This window comes from Equus przewalskii, chromosome 3, assembly GCF_037783145.1.
Source record: "Equus przewalskii isolate Varuska chromosome 3, EquPr2, whole genome shotgun sequence".
NCBI lineage: Eukaryota > Metazoa > Chordata > Mammalia > Perissodactyla > Equidae > Equus > Equus przewalskii.
Window position 1 is genome coordinate 35196871 of NC_091833.1, and position 23651 is coordinate 35220521.

The following is a 23651-nucleotide window of genomic DNA, read 5'->3' on the forward strand; positions in this document are numbered from 1 at the left end:
CCCGAGTTGGGGAGCAGTTCAGGGAGGAGCAGCGGGCCTGGGATGGACCGGCCCGGCCGGGGAGGAGCCGAACCAGAGGTGGAGGCCGGGGCGTGTGCTGCCCGCCGGACTCTCGAGGAGGGAGTGCGGGATGCTAGGCCTGGTGGAAGCCCACACCTGAGAGCACACCGCGAGCCTGCGAAGGCTGTGGCCCCCCGCAGCCTTGGGGCAGAATGAGGAATCCCACTGCAGCCCCTCCACCGCGGTACCCCAGGGAGAACAACATTCCCCAAATGTAATCTCATTTAAAAACCAAAAATGCTAAAATGCCTGTATTCCTTTATTCTGACACTGTTTTCTTCATAATTTTCCGAGTCTTAGAACAATACAGCTTTGGCATGGGTCACTCCAGAGACCTGAAAACCCCGCTCAATGGCAGGTGGCCCACGGGCCTTCAGGGTGCAAACGCCCTGGAGTCTGCGCCTGGCCACTCAGTGAGAGGGCTCATCCCCTGCAGGGGCCGGAGGGGAGGAGGGCCGGCAGCGAGGCTGTGGGGTACAGCCAGCCTCACAGTGCGCTGGGGCAGGGGTCTGCATCCCTGAGGAAGGCGGAAAATCGAGGGTGCTGATGTCCTCGTGTCCCCAGGGACCCAGCAGTAGCTGTCCCACCGGGCCAGGGAGGCTTTGGCTGTCGAGGGTCCGGGTCAGGGAGGCCCTTTGCCTGCTCCCCCTCCACATTCACAACCCTGCCGCTGTGGGGTGGTGCAGGGAGGGGGGACTGGGGTGTCCCCTCTGCCATCACCAAGGGGCTCAACACAGGATTGGTCCAGCTGCCCTCGACACTGAGGCTGAAGTGCAAGAGGGACGGCTGCTGGGAGTCACCCTCCCCCGCCCCCAGGTCCTGGACAAGGCCAGTCCGGGGGTGGTCCGAGCCCGAGTAGGAGGACGTGAGCTGGACAGGGTCCTGAGACGTGTGAGGCTGTGTTGAGCCCAGAGGCTGATGTGAGGCCACGGGCCTGAGGTGGCAGGTCAGGCGGGCCAGGAGAAGAGCGCGGAAGGACCCCAGGGCCCAGTCGGCATGTGTGGCCTTGCAGGTCCTGCGGCTGGCTGCAGATGACGTCCACCTGGCTGTGAGCAGGGCTGTGAGCAGGGCAGACGGCACTGGGGCTCTTCCAGCACGGCAGCCCTGAGGCCAGAGCCTTCCTGCCCCCAGGCTCTTGCAGGGCCAGTGGGCCCAAGGAGGTGCTAGTGGGGCCAGGAGCACTTCTCGGGGACAGACTCTGGGGGCGTCAGGCACTTCCCTAACTTTTCACAGCCCGGGGGCGCCCAGTTCTGGAAAATAAAAATTCAGAAAGAGGACATGCTGTTATTCAAGCGCTTCTGGACTCAGCAGTTTCCAGACTCCTGCCCCGCACAGGCTGCGACCTGCCCCATCTGACAGGCTGCCGGCTGGAAACTGCCCGTTTCCACCTCGGCCTGGGGGGCAGCTCAGCGCCTCTCACCAGGCGGCCGAGGCCCCAGGTGTGGGTGGCCGGGGGCAGGGCCTGCTGCCTGACCCCTCTGTTATCGACGGGAACATCTGCCAGCCACCCTGAAGCCTGTGGCCTCATTTCCAAGTAGAGGAACCTGTGAGAGGGGGCACCATGTTCCAGGGGGCCCCCTCCAGCTCCCCCATGGAAAGCTGTCAACTCTGGTTTTTCCTGGGAGAGCAGGCCCCTTTCAGCTGGTGGGCGGCGTGGAGCGTGGGTGGCCCCCTTGGGTGTGCACCTGAGCGTGCAGACTTGCTTTACGTGGCCATGTTTTTCCAGGCAACAGAAAGGGAGACTCATGCCCCTAAGGGGGAGCCTTCCTGGCTCTACCGTGTCCCCCACAATCCAGGCAGTGCCCCGGCCATGGTCAGGAGACCCAGAATCACTCTGGGGTGGATGGGACCCGAGTCTGTGTGTTACTGACTTGGAGCATGGATGACCGAGGGCCCCAGGTGGAGGCCTCTCCGCCCTGGATGGCGTCCGTGGCTTTGGTTGTGTGGGCCCTGGCTGCTGTGGGGAGGGCAGGGTCTCCACTGGGAAGCTGCTCCCAACCTTGAAGGCAAGGCAGAGAAAGCAGGGTTGTGCAGAACACATTCTGGGCCCACCTGCGAGTCTGCAGGGTCGGGGGGTGGGGGTGACGCCCATGTTTCTTAAAAGGCTCCTCAGAGTTCTGACGCACAGCGGGACAGCCAGCTGCTGCGCGCGGGCTGTGACACACTGCACTGGACTGACGTTACACAGACCAGAGGACACCACACTGAGTCCTCAACCTGGCTGGCCTGGATGTGGGGGCCAGGCTGAGCTGGGGGGAGTGTGTGAAAGAGGGGCCGAGGGCAGAGAGCAGAACCTTTCCAACATCTGGGAACTAGGGGGCAGGGGTGTGGAGCAGATGAGTGGGGGGCTTCTCAGGCTTTGCACACACATGCCCACGCGTGTTCACATGTGTAAACCCACGCAGCTCTCTGGTGACAGGGCTCACTTTAAAGTCTGGAGACCAACACACACTATGCCGGTTTGTCTCCAGCTCACATGGGGGGCTTGTGGGGTCTCCGCTTTCTCTCGTTCCAGGGCGTGGCCGGCTGCGGCAGTTTCGTGGTGCCCAGGAGATGGCGGCAGCGCCCGGGCCAGGTCCCTCTGCCTCACCCTCACCCCGTCCCTTCCCGTCACTAAGACCCCCTCCGTCTCTGCGTCTCCGCTTCCTGGGGACTCAGCCTGCACCTGCGGAGCGGTGGGTGTGCGTGGGTGCGCGTGTGTGGGTGGGTGGCAAGGAAGAGAGAACAGCATCACTTTCACAGAAGGACAAGCAGGGCTTGGGGCAGCCACCAGGGGCTCCTCCTGGGACCAGAGGGACCTGGCGGTGCTGAGAGGGGCCCTCTGCTCCACTGCCTTGAGTCGACAGGCTGGCGCCTCGTGGTGTACCTCAGAGGGAGGGGGAGGCCCTGCTGGCCCCCAACTGTCTTCCCGGGCTGAGCCTCGGGACACAAAGCCCCATGCGTGGACAACAGCGACGCAGTCCCCCCCCGCCCCAGGCTCACGAGGCCGCCTTGTTCCTGGGCCCCTCAGCCTCAGCCTCTCTGAGAGTCCTCACCGCTAGGAAAACGCCTCTAACGTGCCGACTCCGTTTTCCCTGCACGATTTCCTCTGCCACGCCCCACTCCGCACCCCACTCCACCAGCTCCCATGGCTGCAGCTCTGTCTGACCGTGGAAGTGGGTCTGAACTCATCTTCTTCTCCCACGCACAAGGAACCCGTTCACCAGTTTGTGAACTACTGAACTCGTCTTTCCTGGGTCCTCCTCCTCGAGGCGGGGGCTCCTTCCTCAGCACTTGACTCACCCTGTGGCGGGGGGTGGGGGGTGGGGGGGGTGGGGCGTGTGCCTGGAGGCTCTGGGGAAGCGGGCATGCGGGAGGAGGGGCTGATGGGCTGGGACGCTGGGCTAGGCCATCCAGCTTTGCTCTGTGTGGTTTGGGGTGCCACCAGAGCTTATGACACTGGGACATGCAAATCACCAATCTTTCTGGAGCAGGGCGCCCCAAAGACACATCAGTTACAGGGACAGACTCAGGGCGGGTCCCCCATGAGGTTCAAGGAGGGCTGTTGCTGCTGGGACCCACACTAGCTGTGCTGGGAGGCGGGCCCCACGGGCCAGCTCCACACTCAGACCGTCTGCCCAGTGTGTCCACAGCCCACTCAAGTTTGGCTTGTCCTGCACCTGCAGAGGGGGCGAGTGGCCCGCGGCCACACCTCTGAGGTCTGAGACAGAGCAGCAGGAGGGAAGCAGGGCTCCAGCCTGCAGCCCCCACAGCCTCTGGAAGCACGCTCTCTGCTGGGGTCGCACCACGCTGCCCAGTGGTCACCCTGCGTGCGAGGAGGGCAGCCCTTCCACATGGCACTCGGCTGCCCGGACTCAGTGTAACCTTGGAAACCTCTGTGCCGAGGATGTGGGGGATGCTCCGGGGCGTGCAGACCCCCAGCACTCCTGTGGGCCTGGGGACACTCCCCCTCAGGAGCCACAGCCTCCTGCTTACCATGACTGCCTGGTTGCACACGTTGAGCTGGGGCTGTCCAGGGATCAAGGCCTCCTGGTGCTGCCGGACGACTGGGGTGATCCTGCGAAGGGCATCCAGGTACTCGGTGCTGGCAAAGCTAGAGACAGATGGGAGCACAGGTCACCGAGCGGCAGGGGAGGGACAAGGTGGGCAGGGGCAGCCACCCAGGGAGGCCGGGAAGGGGCTTGGGGGCTCAGGAGTCCCCTCCCTGATGGGCCACCATCCAGCAGCCTCCTGGGAAGAGTGGCTGAGAGAGCAGGGGCTGCCCCCACCCTCACCCTGCCCTCCTGGGGGCAGGCGGGGACCTGGGACTCTTCCCTACAAGGCGGCTTCAGGCAGAACCACACGACAGGGGCGGCAGCCGTGACTCTTCTGTCTGGCTGGTTGGGGCCTCGGCCTTCGCTGGAACCTCCAAGGGCATAGCCCAGTGTCCCTGAGTCACACCCGGGCTCCAGGGCTCCTGGCTGCCTCTTTCTCACTCCTGTGCCCCTTCTTCAGGCCTCTGATTCAGGTTTGTTTCAGGAGTGGCTGGTCCTGCCCTACTTGCTCCCGACTCTGGGTCCGTCTGAGGCTGTCACTCCCAGACCAGCCCCACTCCTCGGGCCTCCATACCATCGGGCTCCTGTTCTCAGCTACACTCGCTCCACACGTGGCCCACAAGCTTTCCCAAGCAGGTTCTTGGTGTGTCCCGTGTCTTTCCAGGATTCTGTGGCCGAACGCACTGGAAAGGACTGGCTTAACCAAGCTCAACAGTCTGGGTGACAAGGTTTCTCGGTGGTGCCATGGGGTGAGTGCATGTGGGGAGCACCAGAAGGCCCCATATTCAGCCCAAATTCTTCCAGGCCAGGTGGCAGATGCAGTGTCTTCTTGCTCAGAGCTCTGCATACCCCCAGAGTGACCCTGGGCCTGTCACATCCCTTCCCAGGTCCGGGTCTCCCCATCTGGAGCACAGGGGGCTGCAGGCAGGGGCCTGAGGGGACCCTGAATGGAGATGACGTGGTCTAAGGAGAGCTCGCAGGCAGTGTGCTCTGCACGTCTCGGCACAGCCCTGTGAGGCAGCCCTGTGACTGCCCACTTCGGGAGATGCTGAGGTGGGAGGGCCATCCGGCCACGCTCACGGCCAGCGAGGGGCAGGGCTTGCACCGAGCTTCCACGGTGACCAGCTTGTTGCTGCAGCTGTTTTGTGCGCACATGTGTCTGAGAAGCAACGTCACGGGGGTCTGCGGTCAGGGGTGGGCTTCTCGGAGGCTCGCCGCCGTCTCTCCCCGCTGACCCACCTCAGGGGAGCGTACACCCTAGGTGCCCAGGTTTGCTCCAGCCATGGAGGCATCTGTGAGATGGCTGACGGCCCCGGGGGCTGCCCGCCACGTCCTGTGGTGCCCCTCACCACGGCCCCGCTGGAAGAAGGCCAGGAGCAATGAACAGGTGGTGTTGAGAAGCAAGATGGAGAGAAATGCCCCGTGGACGTAACATTATGCCAAACTGGACCCACGTGGACAGAGCAGGGCTGTCACCTTAACTGACCTTTAACTTCTGGGGGGCCAAGGGAACACTGAGGCTGTGGGGGCCTGGTGGGCACAGGTGTGAGGGCACTCGTCTGGGTAACCAGGCCCTGGGATCCACTGCCCTGGTCCTGCTGCATCTTGGCTCTGAAATGACTTCCGGGGATCGGGGGTGGGAGGGGGGCTCACTGACCACGACTTCCCAGCCCCCTGTTTAGTTCTAATTTCCCAGCCTGCACCTGCACGTGGCCCTGCTCCAGACCTCCTGTGGTTTGTGACGGCCATGAGGAGGCTCCTCGCCCATGTGAGTGTCCTGGGGCCACGTAACAAATTGCCGCAGACTGCGGCGGGGGGGTGGGGGGGGGCGCCTTAAACAGCAGGGACTTATCCTCGTCCTGGAGACCAGGAGTCTGAAATCCAGGTGTCACAGGGCCACACTCCCGCCAGTGGCTCCAAGGGAGGATCCTTCCTGCCACTTCTAGCCCCTGGCAGCTGCAGGCGTCCCTGGGCTGTGGCCACGCTGTCCCATCTCTGCTGCCGTCGTCCATGGCCTCTCCCGTGTCAACATCTCTCCTCTTCGGTCTCTTGCAAGGACAGTCTCACTGTACTGGTGCTACCCTGATCCCAGACAACCTCATCTCGACCCTCACCCTAACGACTCTGGCAAAGTCCCTATGTCCAACGAGGCCGTGTTACGAGGTTCTGGTGGACATGGATTTAGGGGACACTATTTCATCCATGGCAGCATCTCTGTGTTTCCCTCCCACGGTCCCAGGCCTCTGAGCTGGACGCAGCTCCAGAGAAAGGGAGGTGCCCGGAGGAAGCGCCCAAGCAGCTTGGTGGTGCAAAGGCCCCGTTCAGAGAGCCTCACTGGAAGAGCCCAGTCTGGGCCGGGGCAGGTGGCTGCCCCATCGAGGGCACGGGAGCCCTGCGGGGGATCTTTCTGGGCCTGGTGTCACCACCCTCTGTGTCCTTGGTGCTGCCCGTGTGCGAGGGGGTGGCCGTGGGGAGAGGTCCTCTTCCGCCCCATGCCCGACCCTCCCCCTCGGCCATCCCTGAAGGCAGCTCGAGGCAGGGGATCACGTGGTGGGCTGCATGCACTGATGGGTGTGGGAGACAAGTGAGTGGAGAGGTGGGGGCGCACAGGAGAGGAAAGCCGGCCCAGCACAGCCCATGCCAGACGGGACAGCGTCAGGCCCCAATGTGCCCGGAGGGGGCGGGGGGGGGGGGTTCCACGCTTCCCAGTGTGCATGCATGCACCTCCACGTGTTCACAACATGCATACATCGGTGTGTGCTCCTGTTCAGGCCCACCTAATGTTTTCTCGGCAGCTTGAGGGGAGGGCTCCCCTGTGCCCGGCTCACCTGAGGGGGAACCTCTCCCCCGGGTCGCGTCCCAGGTGGAAAATCAGGGGCAGCCTCGTGTGCTCCTCCTGCGTGTGGGTGGTGACTCCTGACACGTTCTGCCCGGGACAGAAATCAATGCCCTGGAACGAGAGGTGCGGGGTGGGGGGCGCTGTGTGTGCTGTGCCCTCGGAGCCCAGGAACCCAGCGGCCGGGAGCTCCACCAGGAAGGCCGGCCCATCTCGTTCCGGGGCGGCATGCCTGTGCGTGGCGCATCATGGATGCTCGCCGGGTGTTCAAGGAGTGAACGGACAGCGATGGCCATCCTGTGGGTGCAGCCCCGCCGTCCCCGGGCCCAGGAGCTGCTGAGCCATCTGCCCCGTGAACCGCCCCTAGTTTTTAAGGGGAGGTGAATCTCCTTGTACTATTCCAGCCCTTCTCATATCTTGACCGCCACCAACTCCCAGAGCAAAGCTCTTCACCCTGCTCTGCCTGCCCCGCAGCCAGTGAAGCTCACGGTGCTCGGCATTCCTGAGACTCCTCAGGGGAGGGGGACCGCAGGCCTGAAAGCCAGGGATGACACAGACACAGCGAGGCCACGGGTAACCCGGATGTGGAAGTTAGCGGGAAGGGACCTTACGACTGTGGCCCATATGGGCAAGGACACAGGAAGACAGAACAGGGAACCCTGGGCTCCCTTAACGCTCAGCTGTGAGCCCACGGCCCTGTGGTTCCTGCCCTCCCCAGGCGCCCCTGCCCGTGGTGGCTTCTGGAGCGCATCTGAAGTGGGCTTGCATGTCAGTGTGTGGTCTGAGATCTGTCCTGTCCTGGGGTCCCAGGGGGTCCCTCCACACACTATGGCCCACAGACTGGAGCTCTGTCCCCAAGGCTTGGAGGCTGCCCCTCGGGGCTCTTCAACTTGGAAGAGGAAAAAGCCCCCTGCTCTCCAGGGGGAATGGGGCGAAGCCAGAGGCTCCCCATCCTGAGGCCTTGGTGACCCCGGGGCCCTGCAAGCAGCTTGGCGCTGGAGTCTGGCCGACACAGAACACTGTTGATGGGGTCTGGAGAGATGGCCATGACTGCTGCATGTCAACCCTAAAACGGGGGCTGCACTGCTTGCTTCTCAACCACGAGGGACTGAGGGTGTCCGCAGGCGGCAGAGTCTGACGGGCAGACGGCTGCCTAACCCCCGTGTGTCTGTAAGGGATGGCTGGTCAGGGGAGCAGTTAATGTTCTGCTTTTCAACAAAGCGGGGAGGTTAGGAGCCCGTGAAATTCCATTGACCTGCACGGAGCTGTAGATTCCCAAGTCAGTGGCTGGAAAAATAAGGGGCTGCGATCTCAGCTGCTGAGGGCGGCCAAGGACGCATCCCCAGCCAGGTGGGTTCCAGAGTGGGTGACCCTTTGACCTTCAGGAAGCAGAAGTGCTAGAGAACAATACAGACGTGACAGTGGGAGAAAGAGCCCCATTAGCACAAAAGCGCCGAGCAGTTAATGGAAGTGTGTCAAGTCTAGACACGAGACACAGACAAATCGCAATGGGGATGCAAATCCACTACGCTACTGAATGAGGATCCCGCTCATCAGGACCGCAGTGACTCTCGCCCGCGGGCAGCACTGAGCCCCACACGGCTCCTCTCCTACTCACATGACCTGCTCGTCACAGCGCTGGCATTTCGGAGGGCGGGAAGGATGCAGGAGGGAGACGAGTGTGCACGGCGGCTAACGTTCGTGGGATTTAGTCCAGAAACGCAGAAGGTCACACACACCCTGCACACACGTACCCTCCCTCCCACCTCTTCCCTGGGTCTCAGACACCCTGTGGTGGGCAGGTCATGGGCTTGCCGGGGACAGTGCCACAGGGGGCCACCGGCACAGCAGGACCCGGAAGTGGGGGGCCGGGGGGTGAGAGACACCCATGGACAAACGGACAGCCCAGAAGATAAGAAGGTCCACTCAGGCGACCTGCGGATCTGGGGCCACAGACCCGCGTGTCCCCACTGAGAGGCCCACCCGCCTCTCCCTCAGGGTGGAGCAGGCCCAGGACTCACTGGCCGCCCCAGCCGGGCCCTGCCTGGCCTCTGAACAAAACTTCCCTAACATGTGAGCCATGTGGAGGTGACGGGAAGAGGCAGGTCCGTCTCCTCTGGTGCTCGGGGAGCAGCCGATAGCTATGGGGGCCGCTGTCATAGTTGTGGGGTCCTTCTGACTTCACACACCCTTGGCCTTATTGATCCTTGGAGGGAGAAGGGCCATGCAGGCCAACCCCATCCTGGCTTGGGGCTGCCACCCTCCCAGGGAGGGATGCCCCTAACGTCTACGTGGTTGGAGAAGGGAATTTTGTTTCCTCATCTCCCAAGAAGCAGAGCAGACAAACCATCTCAGGAGCTTGCCAGCAACCCTTAGGAACCAGAGGCCGTGTGGGCGGGGTGTCACCCGGCTGTGCCAAGGTGCCCTCTCCTGACACTTTCTGACGCCACTGTAACTGTGGTCAAGGTAGCCGCTCTGCCCACAGAACCCTCTGGACTTCTCTAGCACCCTTTATGGAAAAAGCGCCCTTGGGTTCTGGCCTGGATGGAAGCTGGGCGCTCTCACTCAGGCCAGGGCTAACTGGGTCCTGCCCCAAGAGGCCCTGAGAGCCGCAGGGAGAACCGTGCAGGCCAGAGGGGCGGCTTCCAGAACACCAGCTGCACCTGCACATGCTGCTGGGAGCTGCGGGCAGCTGACAATGGGGACTCTAGAGACATTGGAGGACCGGGGAGCTGTGTGATGGGGGGCGGGGGGCTGGGGAGGGAGAGGTGAGGCCACATGGCCGTCCCTGTGGGTGCCCACACTGCCAGCCTCTGGGCCCCAGTTTTTTTTTTTATTGTTAACAAATTTTTTTTTTTTATTGAGTTAATCATAGGTTACAATCTGGTGAAATTTTAGTTGTACGTTAATGTTACTGGGCCCCTTTTGAGTGCTCTTACGGCCTCTCAGCCCTTGGGTGTCTAAAGGGACAAACCAGGCATCCTGTCAGGGGACAGGGCACCTGGGGCTTAGGATGGCCCTCGGTGGCAGTGACAGCTGAGATGGGACTTGAAGGGCAGGCGGGCTTAGCCTGGGGGTGAGGAGTGGGTGGGGGGCCCCCAGGCGCGTGGAGAGGAGGCAGGTGGCCACAAGTGGGGAGGGCCGGCGACAAGAGCTCGAGCCAGGGGACGGGGCTGTGCTGTGCTGCTCACTGAGGAGGAGTTTCGGAAGAGACTAGCTTGGGTGGTGTTGTCACAGTCAGTCTGAGGGGCCCACAGGACACTCTAGGGCTGATGTGAGGCTCACACGGAGTCAGAGGGCAGAACAGCAGCAGAGGCTCGCTGGGTCCAGCTGAGCCCACCCCCACCCTCAGGCCAACCTTTGCTCCTGATCACAAGCAGGGGACGCTGGCGGGCACTGGGCCATGAGGGAGGAAGCGCACGCTGTCCACGACCGCCTGCGTGCCCAGGGTGGTGACCCCGTATCCACATGAGGCACTTGGCCTGGCAGCTGGGCCCCGCCAGCCCCACCCAGACGGGCACCAGACTCACATCCGCTGAGTCTGCAATTTGCATCCCAATTGATGCAGAGTGTTCTAGTGCTTAGATCTTCTATTAACTTAAATTGCTTTTCCTCCCAATTAACACACATTAACAGGCTTTTCCTGTGTCTGAAGACCCAGACGCTGAGCGCCCTGCAGGGGGTGGGGTGGAGACACCCAGGAGGAGCAGGCAGAAGACTTGGGGGGCAGGGGGCGGTGGGACTGGGGATGGGGTGGGCAAGAGGAGGGAAGGGGAGCACAGGCCACGCCGGGGACAGCGCTGCACCCTGGGCGTGCGGCACTTCACTCTCGAGCCTGCGGGGCAGACAGCCTACGCAGAGGCATGACAGCCCCACTCAGAGAGCCGCTGAGCACCAGGCCAGGCCTCGGGGGAGGGGCCGGGGAAGGCGCCCCGGGTTGGCCTGGGCCCCTGAGGCGTCTGACCTGGGTCTGGACTTGAGCCTGCCCTGAGACCTCCTTTTCTCAGGCTCTGAGTGGCCTGAGAGAGGGTGACGTGTCCCAGGAGAGCTGTCCAGGCTCCTAAGGGGCCATCCTTGTAGCCACACTGCGTCGCCCCCAACTCCTTCTTAGGGCAGGTAAACACACTGAGGTAGGGGAGCTCGAAACCCCGTGACTGACACCACTTGGCAGAGGCCCCCATCCTGCCGCCTGCTGGCCTGCTCTGGCCAGACGCCTCCTCCTGAAGGACAGACATGGGGTGCAGAGGACACGGAGCACCGAGACCCTTACCTGTCTGAACTCCTCCCAGGAATTGGTCCAGGTCCAGAAGTGGGCCTTGTATTGGCCGAGGGTGACTGCCATCAGTGTGTTGCCACGGTAATAGAATATCGGCCTGTGGGGGGAGGGTCAGGTGACACCAGAAACCCCGGGAGCAGGGCAGGCGGCTCCCCGTGAGTAGGTTATGGTTGAAATTTGACAGCAATGACCATGCCGAGGTCACGCTGTGCAGGGTGGAAAGGTCCCTGAGGCTGTCAGACGAGCCCCACAGTCGCCCCCTCTCACTCCTGGCCCTGTGGGGGCTGGGCGGTGGAGTGAAGCCTGCGGCAGAGTCTCCAGCCCCCTTCCCGGGGCAGACAGGCCTGGCGGGGTGACCACAGCCTCCGGCACCTTCTCTCCCCAGCAGCAAACAGGCTCACGTACCAGGTTGCAAGAGAGAAAAAATAAGCAATATTGAAAAAAGCCAAACAGACCTGTCTAAGCCCTGCCCTGCCCTGCCGCCGAGGCCACACGGCTCTCAGAGTGCAGCAGCGCACCTGCTCCCGCTATGCTATTTACCATTTTAAAACCCCCATCCTGTCACAGCAGCCCGGGACACTCATTTTGTCTGAGCACAACGATAGTGATCTGAAGCTGGAGAGAAAGTGACTCCGGACACAGAGAATTCCGGTGCAGAGGGGGACGTGGGACGGGTCAGGCTCCAGGGCTTTGGCACGGCTGGTGACCGGGCAGAGGTTCTCTCCTCCCCGCCACGGCCTGAGGCCGAAGTGATGGACGCTGAACAAAGGAACGAGGCTTCTTCACCCCGACCCAGGAGAGCCTAGATGCCTCGCATGTCGGGAATGGTCGCGGAGGACCAAAGCTCATGCTCCAGGATGCCTCTTGTGCCAGGAAGTCCCTGGGGCCTCGCCTCCCCCTTGCCCTGCCTCTGCCCCAAGCTAGCTGGGACAGGAACCGGCACGGGCTCCGCCACTCGGGGCAGGGACAGGGGCAGGGGCGAGCGTCCGGCTGGAACCCACCTGTCCATCAGCTGGCCCTGCAGCATGGCCGGGAGGAGACTGAGGCCATCGATGGCCCTGTCTCTGGGCGGCTCCAGGCCTGCGAGGGACAGGCTGGTGGTGAAGAGGTCCATGATGCTGCCCAGCTGGTGGCTCACCTGAAACAGACACAGTGGAGACTCAGGACGCCCTGCCCTGACGAGATGGCAGCCAGGGCCAGGTCTGCGCACTCTTCTGCTGCCCAGCTGGGTCTACAGAGGCGTGCGTGCTCGCACATCATCACATGCCCTACAGCGTGTCTACCCACCCTGAACAGAGGCCTTCCCTGCCCCATGTACACTCGTGTGCACACACACCCGGCCCCAGCACCTGCGCACGAGAGGCCTCCCGCCCTGTCAGCCTCGCCGGGCCTGGTCTCCCCAGCCCCACCGACCCCCGGCTCTCCTGGACACCTCATGTCCACGAGGGTCATGCTGGCTCATGTGTGGCCGCACACAATTCTCCTGCCTCAGGGCCCCATGAGGGAGGGAGCAGCCCCTCATGGGGAGAGTGGCCGCAGGGAGGTTGGGGGCTGCATGGGGATTCAGTCTGGGCCGTCTGACCCCAGAGCAGGCCGAAGCGACGTCCTGTCTGCTACTCCCGAGCCCTCACTTCTGCTGTGGCTGCGAATCGGAATCAGCCAGCAGAGAGAAGACGGCCAGCAGGGTCTCGCCGCTCGAGGCCTGCCCTCTCTGACCGGCCATCTGTCACCGTCACTGCAACACTGAACCACGTGAACTTCGCAAATCAGGTCCAAGCACAGGTGGAAAAGGACCCTGGAGCCCAGAGCAGCCTGGAGGCACCGGGGCTGGGGGGGCAGCTGGCCAAGGCTGGCGGGAGGGGACAGTGGTGGGCAGGGCCCGCCTTTCTTTCCAGAGGCCACACTGGGCCAAACTGAATGGTCCAGCTCCACAGAGCCAGCAGGAAGCGGCCCTGCGGATAGGCCTGAGGAGCTGACCACTGTGGGAAAGGGGCTGCCCACTGGTCTCCATGGATGCAGGTCCAGTCCCTGCATGCAGCTCTGCCCTGTTTGGAGCCCACCGAGGTCCTTCCACCCTCCCACCACCCATGTGCAGAGACCGCCCCGCACTCCTGAGGTCTGGATCGGGATGCGCCGAGTCAGCAGGATGAACCCGCCAGCAGGTTTGGCAAGGCAGGTGTCCCCTTGCACCTGCTGTGGGCCGACTGCGAGCCACCCTTCATCTTAGCACCTCCCACGCCCGGCTGCCTGGTCCTCACGGGTGTTCCTCCACACCAGGACAACCTCCGCGTGGACCCTGAGCGCACGCCCAGCCACGTGCGCCATCTGGTTCCGCGGCCCAGTGTGGGGACGTGAGGGTCGACATTCGGTTCCAACGCTCTGCGAGGCCCTGGCAGGGAGGATGGAGACGTGGCCCACGGCAGTCTCCTGTCCCCATTGCCTCCCTCCTTCATTACTTTTTTTGAAACGATTGGAAAACATCAATCAGGAGGTGAGCCTGCCATGTAGGCGGGTGGAGCGGGCAGGAGGGGCGTCTGATGGCCTGCATCGGCGCGGCAGCCGGGAGCTCTGGGGGGCTCTTAGAAACACAGACGCGCTCGACCTGCACGCAAGGGCTTCAGGAGAAATGCAATCCGTCCGTGGCAGGCCGTCATCAGACTGTTATCAACACTTTCAAGACCTAACTCGGAATCCAAGGCTACAGTCAACAAAGTCGCCCCACCAGGTACGGAGGAGAGAGCCCAAGATTGGAGGCTGGGTGGACGAATGTCAGGACGCTTTTAAATAAAATCCTCGCGCAGCTAGCACAGGGTGCAGGCCCCTCTGATTCAGTCCCAGTGTCTGCCCGCGGGACGTGTGGAGGGAGACGTAGTGTGGCTCTGAGAACATGTCCTTTCTGCTCCAGGAACAGGGCCCAGGGGCCTGGAGCCAGGCCGGCAGGGCCTGGAGTCCCACAGGCTGGAGCCTTCCCATGGCGGGAGTGGGGAGAGGGCTCTCTCTGGGACCATCCCAGGAGGACAGGCCGTCAGGGGGAGGAGGGTGGGCTCCACGCCCACAGCTGGGATCCGCACTCGGCTCTGCCACCCGCTGGCTGGGAGGTCCCGACAGGTGACTTCTTCTCATCGGGCCTGTGTCTGCTAGCATGTGGATGTGGATGATGATGATGACGGGAAGCAGAATGTCACCCGCCCCAGGATGCCCACGCCCTAATCCCCAGGCCTGTGAACGTTTCCTTACATGGGAAACGGGGATCAAGGTCGCCAATCAGCTGACCTTAAACAAGAGCTGATCCTGGATCCCTGGGGGGGGGCCCCGTGTCATCATACGGTCCTTATACTGGGACGGGGGCAGGAGAGTCAGAGTCAGAGTGACAGGGGTGACATGTGACCGGCCACTGCTGACCCAGACGAGGGAGAGACAGGCCAGGATCCAAGAAGCTGGAAAAGACGAGGAAATGGATTCTTGCCTGGAGCCCGGGAGGAACCAGCCCTGCGACACCAGATTTTAGCCGAGAGACGGTGCTGGGTTACCCCCCAACCCCCGACCCCCATGAGAGGACACGTGTGCCGTTTAAGCCACTAGGTGTGGGGACCGTTCCAGCAGCCACAGGACACTCCTTGTGGTGCTGCTGTGGGGCTGAGCTGACACCAGCGTCCAACACTGTTCTCTGGAGAAGCCCGTCAGAAAGGAAGGGACCGGGGGAGAGTGCGACATCACATTTAGAAACTCCAGTCTCGAGACCGCGTCTGTGACGGGCCTGAACTGGGTGCCCAGTTAGAGGAGCCCCTGCCTGTGGGTTCTCAGCCAAGGGAGGGCAGAGCGAGGGGCTCTGAGGAGCAGGAAAGGCTGGCTGGTCCAGACAGCGGCAGGACACCCACCGTGCCCAGCCAGAGGGCCAGGCCCCCAGCCCTGCGCTCTGTACTCAGCACTGCAGACAGCTGTCAAGGCCTCGTCCAGCCACTGCTGTCTGACAGTGTGTCCACAGAACACAGTGCCTGGAGACGCACTTTGGGAAACAAGCTTGTGGCCAAACAAGATTTTAAAAACTCAGCTAGATCTATGCCTTTTCCAGAAGTTCCTGATACCTATTAGACACTAAAGGCTCTGACAAGTCCTGCAGAAAAGAAACCCATTTAACTCGGTTTTCTGCCACACTGACTGACCACGGAAGCCTCTGCCTGCCACGGTAGCTAATGACACCCCATGTGACGCCCCAGAGGACACTGTCCCAGTGGCTGCCGCATGCACCCTTTACCAGCTGCCTCCTTGGGGAGGGGTTGGCTTGGAGGGGAGTGGTGAGTCTGACCTCCGCGTTTCCTAGGCAACGCAGAGTGAGTGGAGGGGGCAGGGCAGCGAGGGGGCTGAGCCTCCACACCCCAGGATGGCTGCAGGCCTGGGCAGGCAGCCTGACTCACCTGGCCTGCAGGGATGCGCCCGGGCCACCACGCGACTGCAGGCTCTCTCATCCCACCTTCGAACGTGGTCTGCTTCCCGCACAGAAAGGGGCCATTACTGCCGCCTGGGGAGGGAGAGGTGTCGCCCATCAGACCATCTACCCCGAGTCCCCGGGGCCACACGCACCTGGTGGGGCCCTTGCCCTCAGATGCGTCTGTCCACTTTGATCCCTGCCAGGCAAGCTGTCTGTGAGTTTAGGAAAAGATGCCAATGGAGAACAGCACAGCGTCAGAGGAGAAGCCCAGAAGTGACCTCATTCAGCCCTAAATGCACAGGAGGCAGCAGTGACCTGCTAGCTGGGAGGTCCCGACAGGTGACTTCCTCTCATCGGGCCTGTGTCTGCTAGCATGTGGATGCGGATGATGATGATGATGGGAAGCAGAATGTCACCCGCCCCAGGGCTGCTCAGTGGCAGAGCCAGGACAGGGCGAAGGCGCTGGCCTCGGTCTCCGTCCTCCCCCACCAAGCTCTCTCTCCTGACCAGGCACCTGCAGGGAAGCCAGAAACCCCAAAACTGGGGAGGGGGCGTCAGGCCTGGAACGGGCATTCACCACTCCCACGCTGACATGCCCTTCCTGGGTCAGGAGTGGCTGAGGTGCCCATCCTTTGAGGGGACGACAGTGTGCTACAGAAGGCGGCGTGAGCGGGCGGCCCTGCCCGTGTGTGACCAGGTCGACCCCACAGCACAGCTGTTGGGGCTTCTACGTCTGTTCCCACTGGACGGCCCCAGGCTGAGCCCCTCCACATTCCACCCCACGGGCGGCTGAGGGGACGCTGAGCAAGTGGCGGGAGCCAGGTGTTCTCAAGTGGAGCCTCATCTGCGGTCATCACTGTCACCAGACACGGACCCTAACTCCCTTCTCCTGTCCTGCCTAAACTCTAACCTCTGTGTTTGACCTTACTCTCTTGTCTTCTTGCAAGAGGCAGCTGTTCCTTTATCTAACACCTCAGGGCCTTGAGCTTACGTGGTTTCCAGGATGTTCCAGGGAGACACTCTAAGCCACAACTGCCATGGACCCAGCTGCTCTGACTGGGACGAGGCCGGCCCAGACCATAGCCACAAGACTGGCAGGGGCACAGACAGGCAGAGCGTTGGACTAAAGCGACCTGCCCGCATTCACATCAGGAATTCCCGTCCTCGGGGAGGGTGAAGCAGCCATTTTGAAGTCACGTGATGCCTGATTTCAATTCCCGTGCGTGCAGGCTTGTTCCCGCCTCCACATGTGACAATGAAACTTGCCCTTTGAATATTCATCCCCCACCCAAATAAAGACGCCCCCTAACCCCATGCTCGGGGGGGCCACAGCTTTGTGAAATTATTGCCTATGGTCTCCATTCTTCATGCCTCAAATAAAAATTCTACTTTGTGAGACAACTACTTCTGGTGCAATTTGATTTAACTCCCAAGAAAGGACCCACATCGATGGTCTCGTCACACGACGACCAGTGGGGCTACTCTGAACACTTGCCTTGTTTTGGAGCAGAAATGAGGGCAGCGCCGTTGTCCGATGTGAAGAAAACAAACGTGCTCTCTGCGATCCCCAGGTCCTGCAGTGAGTGCAGGATCTTCCCAACACTGTCATCGATCTCCCGGACAGCGTCCCCGTATCTGTGAGGAAGACCAAACGGCTATCAGGTGGCCAACGGCATCTGTCTGATCAGACAGCACTTAAATCATAACTTCAGGGACGGACAGCGAAACAGACTGGCTGAACCCAGAGAAGAGAAGGAGGAAAATTCAAGTTCAAGCTGGCAGAGTTAAGCCAGGATGGCAGGAGCCACACGGCCGCAGCCCTCCCCCCACCAATCCTGCGCTGGCGGACACTCCCAGCGAGGCACAGCCACTGCTGTTGTCCTCTACAGTCGATACTTAGAGACGTAAGGGAAACGAGTGCCCTGCCCTCGGAGGTAAGCAAGCACAGCTGAACCCCCCAGGTGGGGTCTGCATCTCCATGACCAAGGACTTACCGCCCTCGCTGACTGGTGCCCAAGAAAGGCTTAGACGCGTAAACAGGTGCGTGTGTGGCGTCAACGGCCCAGTAGAGAAAGAAGGGGCGCCGCGCTGCCTGCTGCCTCCTGATGAAGTCCAGGGCCTCCTGAGGAGGGGAGCACAGCGTCCTCCTCCGCCCAGAGGCCCACCTGCCCGCATCCAGAGCCCGCCCAGCCCAGGCTCCCATCACCTGCAGGTAGATCTGGGTGAGGTTGGCTTCGCCGGTCTTCAGATTAATTGGAAATTCCTCATAATATCTGAGAATAACACACATCCAGAAAGAAATCAGACTACAGGCCGAGACGGCCCCCTTCTCCCTGATTTCACAGGCAATGTCATGAGCCTCATTTAAAAGAACGATTTCTATCTTATTCCATCCATGTCTATTTCTGAACAAATGAACAGGTGCTCGCATGGCTCCTGAGGTCACAGGTCGTGGAGCACAAGGTGGGCTAAGGCTGGGCACCACGGCAACTCCAGCACCTGCCAGGAGGAGGCCCGGGGCGTGGAGACGGGGGCTGGGCCGCAGCTAATGGGCGGGGCTTCTTCATGAGGCAACGCCCCAGCTGCGCATGGCTGTCCTAGGAGCCACTGCCACTGCAGATGGTGAACGAGCGGGGTGTGCGTTCTATCTCAACAAAGCTGTTACTGGAAAAGGCAACGAGTCAGCCCAGCTCTTTGGTCCACTGACGGGTAAGGAGAGCTTCCATCAAAAATAAAAATAGTAAAAAAGGAAAAAGAAAGAAAACGTTAAGCAAAACTCAAGAAAGACCAGGGCCCTGGCCCCGTGTGGCTACCTGCAGGCGCCCTGCAGCCAGACCATGGGCCAGACAGGCCTGTCCTGGAGCCGACGGCCTGCAGACGCACTCGCTCTCGAAGGCACAGTAGGGTTTCGTCCACCCTTCCTCTGAGACGCTGTGATATCCCGCACAGCCCGAGTTCAGCCGGCGTGCCAATGTGGTGAGGCAGATGGCCTCTGAAGCTGGATCCCAGGGCCTGCCCAAGGGCTGCACAGGGCCCGAACCCCAGAAATGGCGTGCAATGGTTGCCGTGTGCACACACCTCATCATATTTTCTGAAAAGGTCAGAAACCCTGTGGGCGTGGCTGGCACAGTGGCCCTAGGCGCTGAGTCCTGTAAGGCTCTGGGCAGAACAAGGTGGCAAAGCCGAGCCCTGCACACTGAGCCGCCAGCACTGGTGGGCAGGTGGTTCCAGAAACTCCGTCCCGCTCCCAGGGCAACAGCAGAGGAAGGGGGGACCCGTTACCTGCCGACCATCTCCCAGTCCCTGTACACAGGGATGTTGGGCCTGGCCCTGTTGTCATAAGGTCCAAAGTGGCAGTTGGGGGATCCAAACCACTCGTCGAATCCATGCTTCAGGGGGTGGAACTGAGGCCTGTGGCCCAGATGCCTAGAAACAGGAACCCAAGACACTTCAAGGACTTCACACAGCACGGGGACACCCCAAAGTTCTGAGCAGCGACACCCATCACCTTCACAGAACATTCAACGAAACCAGCATCCTTCCAACGCTGAGTATGCACTGAGCCCAGGACACATCAAGACTGTACCCTTCAGGAGAGTGTCAGGACCCACCCTGCCCTCCCTGGGTGACACACTGCCCAGGCTATATCCGAGCGCTTCAGACACAGAGGAGGGTGTCCAGGTACAGTGAAGGTATCTGGGCACAGTGAGGGTGTCCAGGCTCGGTGAGGGCATCTGAGCACACAGGACGGTGTCCAGGCATGGCAAGGGCATCTGGGCATGGTGAGGGCATCCAGGCATGGTGAGGGTGTCCAGGCACGGGGTAGGTATCCAGGCACAGTGAGGGCATCCAAGCATGGTGAGGGTGTCCAGGCACAGTGTGGGCATCTAGGCACGGTGAGGGTGTCCAGGCACAGCGTGGGCGTTCAGGCACAGTGAGGGTGTCCAGCCATGGTGAGGGCATCCAGGCACGGTGCGGGCGTCCAAGCACAGTGAAGCTGTCCAGGCACAATGCAGGCGTCCAGGCATGGTGAGGGCATCCAGGCACAGTGTAGGTGTCCAGGCACAGTGAAGGCATCCAGGCATGGGAGAGGCTGTCTAGGCACAGTCAGGCTGTCCAGGCAGGGTGAGGGTGTCCAGGCACAGTAAGGGTGTTCAGGCATGGTGAGGCTGTTGAGGCATGCTGAGGGCATCTGAGCACAGAGGATGGTGTTCAGGCACAATAAGGGTGTCCGGGTAGAGAGGAGGGAAAGGAGTGTTCAGGTGTCCTGCTGCGAATGCTAGGAGGGCCTCTGGAAGATGGTAAGTGATGAGAAATCTCACACCCACCCGGGAAACATCCAGAGCTCCAGTCTCAGCTCCATCGCACACTCTGGTTGCTTCCTCTGGCTTTTTATTAATTCTCAGGACACCTCTGTGGGTTGTGTCTCGGAACACAGTGTTTTCCCTCCGAGTTTGCAAAGAAGGAAATGTTCCCATCAGGGAATTACCCAGTGTCTCCGGTTAAGGCTGCTAAGAGCCTCTTCTCCCAGTTCAGGATGATGGCCACGGGACCCACGGCCTGGGGGGCTGGGTGAGCTGTCACGCGGGACCACCCTCTTCAGACTAGTGCTGCTCCCCGACCCAGCGCCCTGGCCGCAACGGGGATGGCACGGCTGGAGAACACGGCAAGTGCCCGCAGGGGGACAAACGCCAAGCTGTTCGTGAGACGGGCTCTCCTTGGAGCGGAGCGGGTGTCTGCAAGGCCCCCCACCCTGCGGGTGTCAGGTGGAGCTGTGCAGAGCCTGCTGCCGGATCCTGGCCCCGTTCCCTCCCTCACGCCCCTTCTCCTTGGGGGCACCTAACATTGGGTCCTCCTGCCAACGGCAAGTGCCAACAAGCTCCCATCTGAATGGGAGGGGCTGGGGGCCCTTGAGCATGGCCTACCCGCTCTTCAGAACACTTGGCTTACGCAGTGGTTCTGGGGTGACTGGCTCTGGGTCACGGGCACTCGTGGAGTGAGGCGACTCCACCTAGGAAATGGATTGGTTTTCTAGGTCTACATTTTACATTGCACAAAAACTCTCGCAGTGCCACGGGTGTGGAAACAGTGTCCCGGGAGCAGGGGTTCCTCTTCCTCTGCTGCAGGCCTCACCCTGACCACTCGGAGGCTACTCCGGACACACAGAGCCCAAGTCATCGTGAGTTCACTGCACAGCTTGTTCACTCGGTCAGGGAGGACGTGGCGTGGGCAGTGGAGGGGCTGGTTTGGCTGGGGCCAGAACTGAGCCGGTCAGCAACTGAGTGTGGGCGCCAGGAAGTGTGTCTCTTGGGGCCTCAGTTCCCCACTGCTAGCTCTAAAACGCTCGGCCCCGGACGGCCACGCAGCGCCTACCTAGGGCCCCTCGAGCCTCCTCTGCCAGGTACACGAGCACCGGCCCTACGCGACTCCTCTCTCTGCAGAAACCTCACTGCCAGCTCTGTGCTTTGAGCTGCCTCCCTGAATCTCACATCCTCTCTGGGCCTGATGCGATGATGCCCTGCCATTTCTCAGTGTCCTACTCCAGCACCTGCTGGGAGGAAGTCACGCTGGCTGTGTGTGACACTGCTGCATGCCCACATCTGTCAGCTCAAACGGCCTTTGCTTAACAGAAACACCTGGCCAAGGGTCCGCTCACATTAAATCGTCAATTCAAAGTGCTTGCACCAAACAGCAGGCGGGCCAGCACTGCCCGCAGGTGAGCTGGGTGGCAGCCTGTCACAGTCCCCTGTGGCATGGCCTCTTACGGGCGTCTAGGCCCTGTCCACCCAGGATTGGTCAGGCTGAGGGAATCCGCATCCCTGGCACTGGGGACTGGAGGCAGGGCATCAGGCAGTCACAGCCTCAGCCGCCAACACTCACCATGGCCCTATGGGACCCTGCTGAGACCAGGACCCCCACCTGGTGGAGGAGAGGCCGAGCCCTCTGCCCAGGCCTCTGAAAGCCCGTCCTTGCACTGGCCACGGTCGCCCTGACCCTGGCTGGTCCACCAGCACTGCGTCTACCACCCCAGTCCACACGGGCTGCTTCTCTAGCCCCTGCCCGACTCCTCTTCCCCTCCTGGGTTCACCTCTCTCCTGTATGGTTGTCACAAACCTCAAGAGCTCATGGAGGCACACTCGCACTCCAGCCCTGGTGGCCCCAAGTCAAACACCGTGAATGAGAGGCTGCTGGACCTGGAACAGAGCCATCGGATGGGCACAGAGAACTCCGGTGCCTGCTAGGGCTCTGCCTTCTGTTGGCACAGCCCTGACCTGGCTCTGGCAGGCCCTGTGGCTGCCCTCCACCACAGTCTCCCTGGCGCTGCTGGGGACCATGCAGGCTGGGAGGGTGCCTGAGGCCCAGGGCACCCCTGTCAGCTCTGCTCTGCAGCCACCATCTGCTCGGAGCTTGTCCGCTGGGCAGGACGGCCCCCACCTTGTCTCAGGAGTGAGAAGGCATTCATCAAGTCTTCTCTGGGTCACTGGGAGTTTCTGACAACTACTCTCCTGGTATCTGCAGATCCTTCGTCACCATGACTGTCAACGTGTGTGGAGTGGCCGTGCTTGAGGGGCGCAGACAAGGCGCTTGTCCTCGAGAAAGCAGCACCAGTGAGTGCCACAGGGGTTAAGAGCAGAAGGGCCACAGTGCAGTGAAGGAAAGACAATAAGGGCTGGAAAATCAGGAAAGGCTTCCTGTAGGAAGCGACCTTGCTAGTCTCCAAGGGCCTCAACATTTGGGAAAGGAAAGAGACATTTCACCTTTACACGAACCCTCCAGGGCTGCTCACTTGGGCATCCTCCTGGGAGTAAGAGAGAGAAACTCTTTAACGTGCTTGAAACAGTGTAAACGGCGTGTGCAGCCACATGAGCTATGACACAATCATTCGATCCGGTGACTCCACAGCTCACGACTGTCCTCTACCTCCTGGCTGCATTTTCACTTCACTGCCAGACAGAGCCTCGTGCTTGCTGACAAGGTGTGTCACCTGTGACGGTACCGTGTGTGCAATAATGTGGCTCCTCTGGTGACGCTGCAGCAACAGGCAGCCCAGGGACAAGAGCAGAGGGAAGGGGCGGGTGGCTGGGACACGTGATGTGCGAGGAGTTCATGGACTCGCGGCTGAGGACCCAGCCTTGTGACAGGAGGTCCCCCAGTATGGCCATGCCAGCTTTTAAAGGAATGCTTTTTCTAAAAGGACCTGGGACTCAGAGGCCCCACTCGCCAGCCAAGAAGTCCTCCCTGTCTGGAAGGGTTTAGTAAGGATCCCTCGTGCGGAACACGCCAGGCAGGCGAGCGTCAGGACTCACCACTTGCCCACGATCTTGCTGACGTAGCCGGCCTCCTTCAGCAGCTCGGGCAGGAGGCGCTCCGAGTCTGGGATGCCGCCCACGATCTCCTGCGGCGTGTAGGCTGGAAGAGCGAGGCAGCGTGTGAGCCATGTGCACATGTGGAGGAGGCCATGCTACAGAAGGTGACACATCTGAACCCTGGACCCTCAGGGTCAACGGCAAAGCCCTGGTTAGGAGCTGCCACTGCCGTGTGGCCCTTTGGGGTCTTCCTGGCACCGCCTCAAAGTCTGCACCGTTACCAGGTGGAGATGGGGCAAACCACCGGTCCCAGAGGGGTCTGGACCATCAGGACAGAGCCCCAGCCTCCTGACCCCTCTGCTGGTCCCCCTGGGGTCTCGGGAACACCCCATCTGACACCATGAGGGCCTGCTCTGGCCAGGCCTCCCTTCTTCAATGGCCACATGAAATCCCTCTTGTCTGTGAGGCTGGCCCTGGAGCATGATTGTCCCAGCACGCTCCCTGGTTGGACCCACAGCACCTGGCTTTCTCAGGTCTCTTTGTGGGCGTATAGCTTGCCCCCCCGCAAAAGGGCAGCAGCTCCTCGGGAGATTCCCAACTCGCCAGCCCATGCTGGGAAGCCCTGGGGACAGGACGGGGCAGGGAAGGAGTTGTGAGTGTTGCCTGTGGGCCTCAGCCGTCTGGTCAGAGCGGGAGCCAGGAAGGAGGC

The 23651-nt window shown here is 61.5% G+C and overlaps 1 protein-coding gene across 4 annotated transcripts in view; it reads right to left on the reverse strand.

The window, feature by feature from the left end:
• Positions 1 to 301: 301 nt before the first annotated feature.
• The window catches only part of GALNS (galactosamine (N-acetyl)-6-sulfatase), a 30154-nt gene continuing 6804 nt past the window's right edge, over positions 302 to 23651 (reverse strand). For 3 of the 4 annotated variants that reach the window (XM_070612502.1, XM_008508798.2, XM_070612501.1), the window contains exons 4-14: positions 22943 to 23045; positions 18918 to 19061; positions 17842 to 17908; positions 17630 to 17757; positions 17131 to 17270; positions 15622 to 15725; positions 12208 to 12344; positions 11201 to 11303; positions 6923 to 7044; positions 4036 to 4153; positions 302 to 1310 (exon numbers count right to left, since the gene is read on the reverse strand). In XM_070612502.1, coding sequence (XP_070468603.1) covers positions 1224 to 1310; positions 4036 to 4153; positions 6923 to 7044; positions 11201 to 11303; positions 12208 to 12344; positions 15622 to 15725; positions 17131 to 17270; positions 17630 to 17757; positions 17842 to 17908; positions 18918 to 19061; positions 22943 to 23045 — 1253 coding nt within the window. In that variant the 3' untranslated portion in view covers positions 302 to 1223. Of the gene's footprint in view, positions 1311 to 4035; positions 4154 to 6922; positions 7045 to 8072; positions 8328 to 11200; positions 11304 to 12207; positions 12345 to 15621; positions 15726 to 17130; positions 17271 to 17629; positions 17758 to 17841; positions 17909 to 18917; positions 19062 to 22942; positions 23046 to 23651 lie in introns of those variants that run through there. The other variant, XM_070612503.1, reaches the window with a different exon arrangement.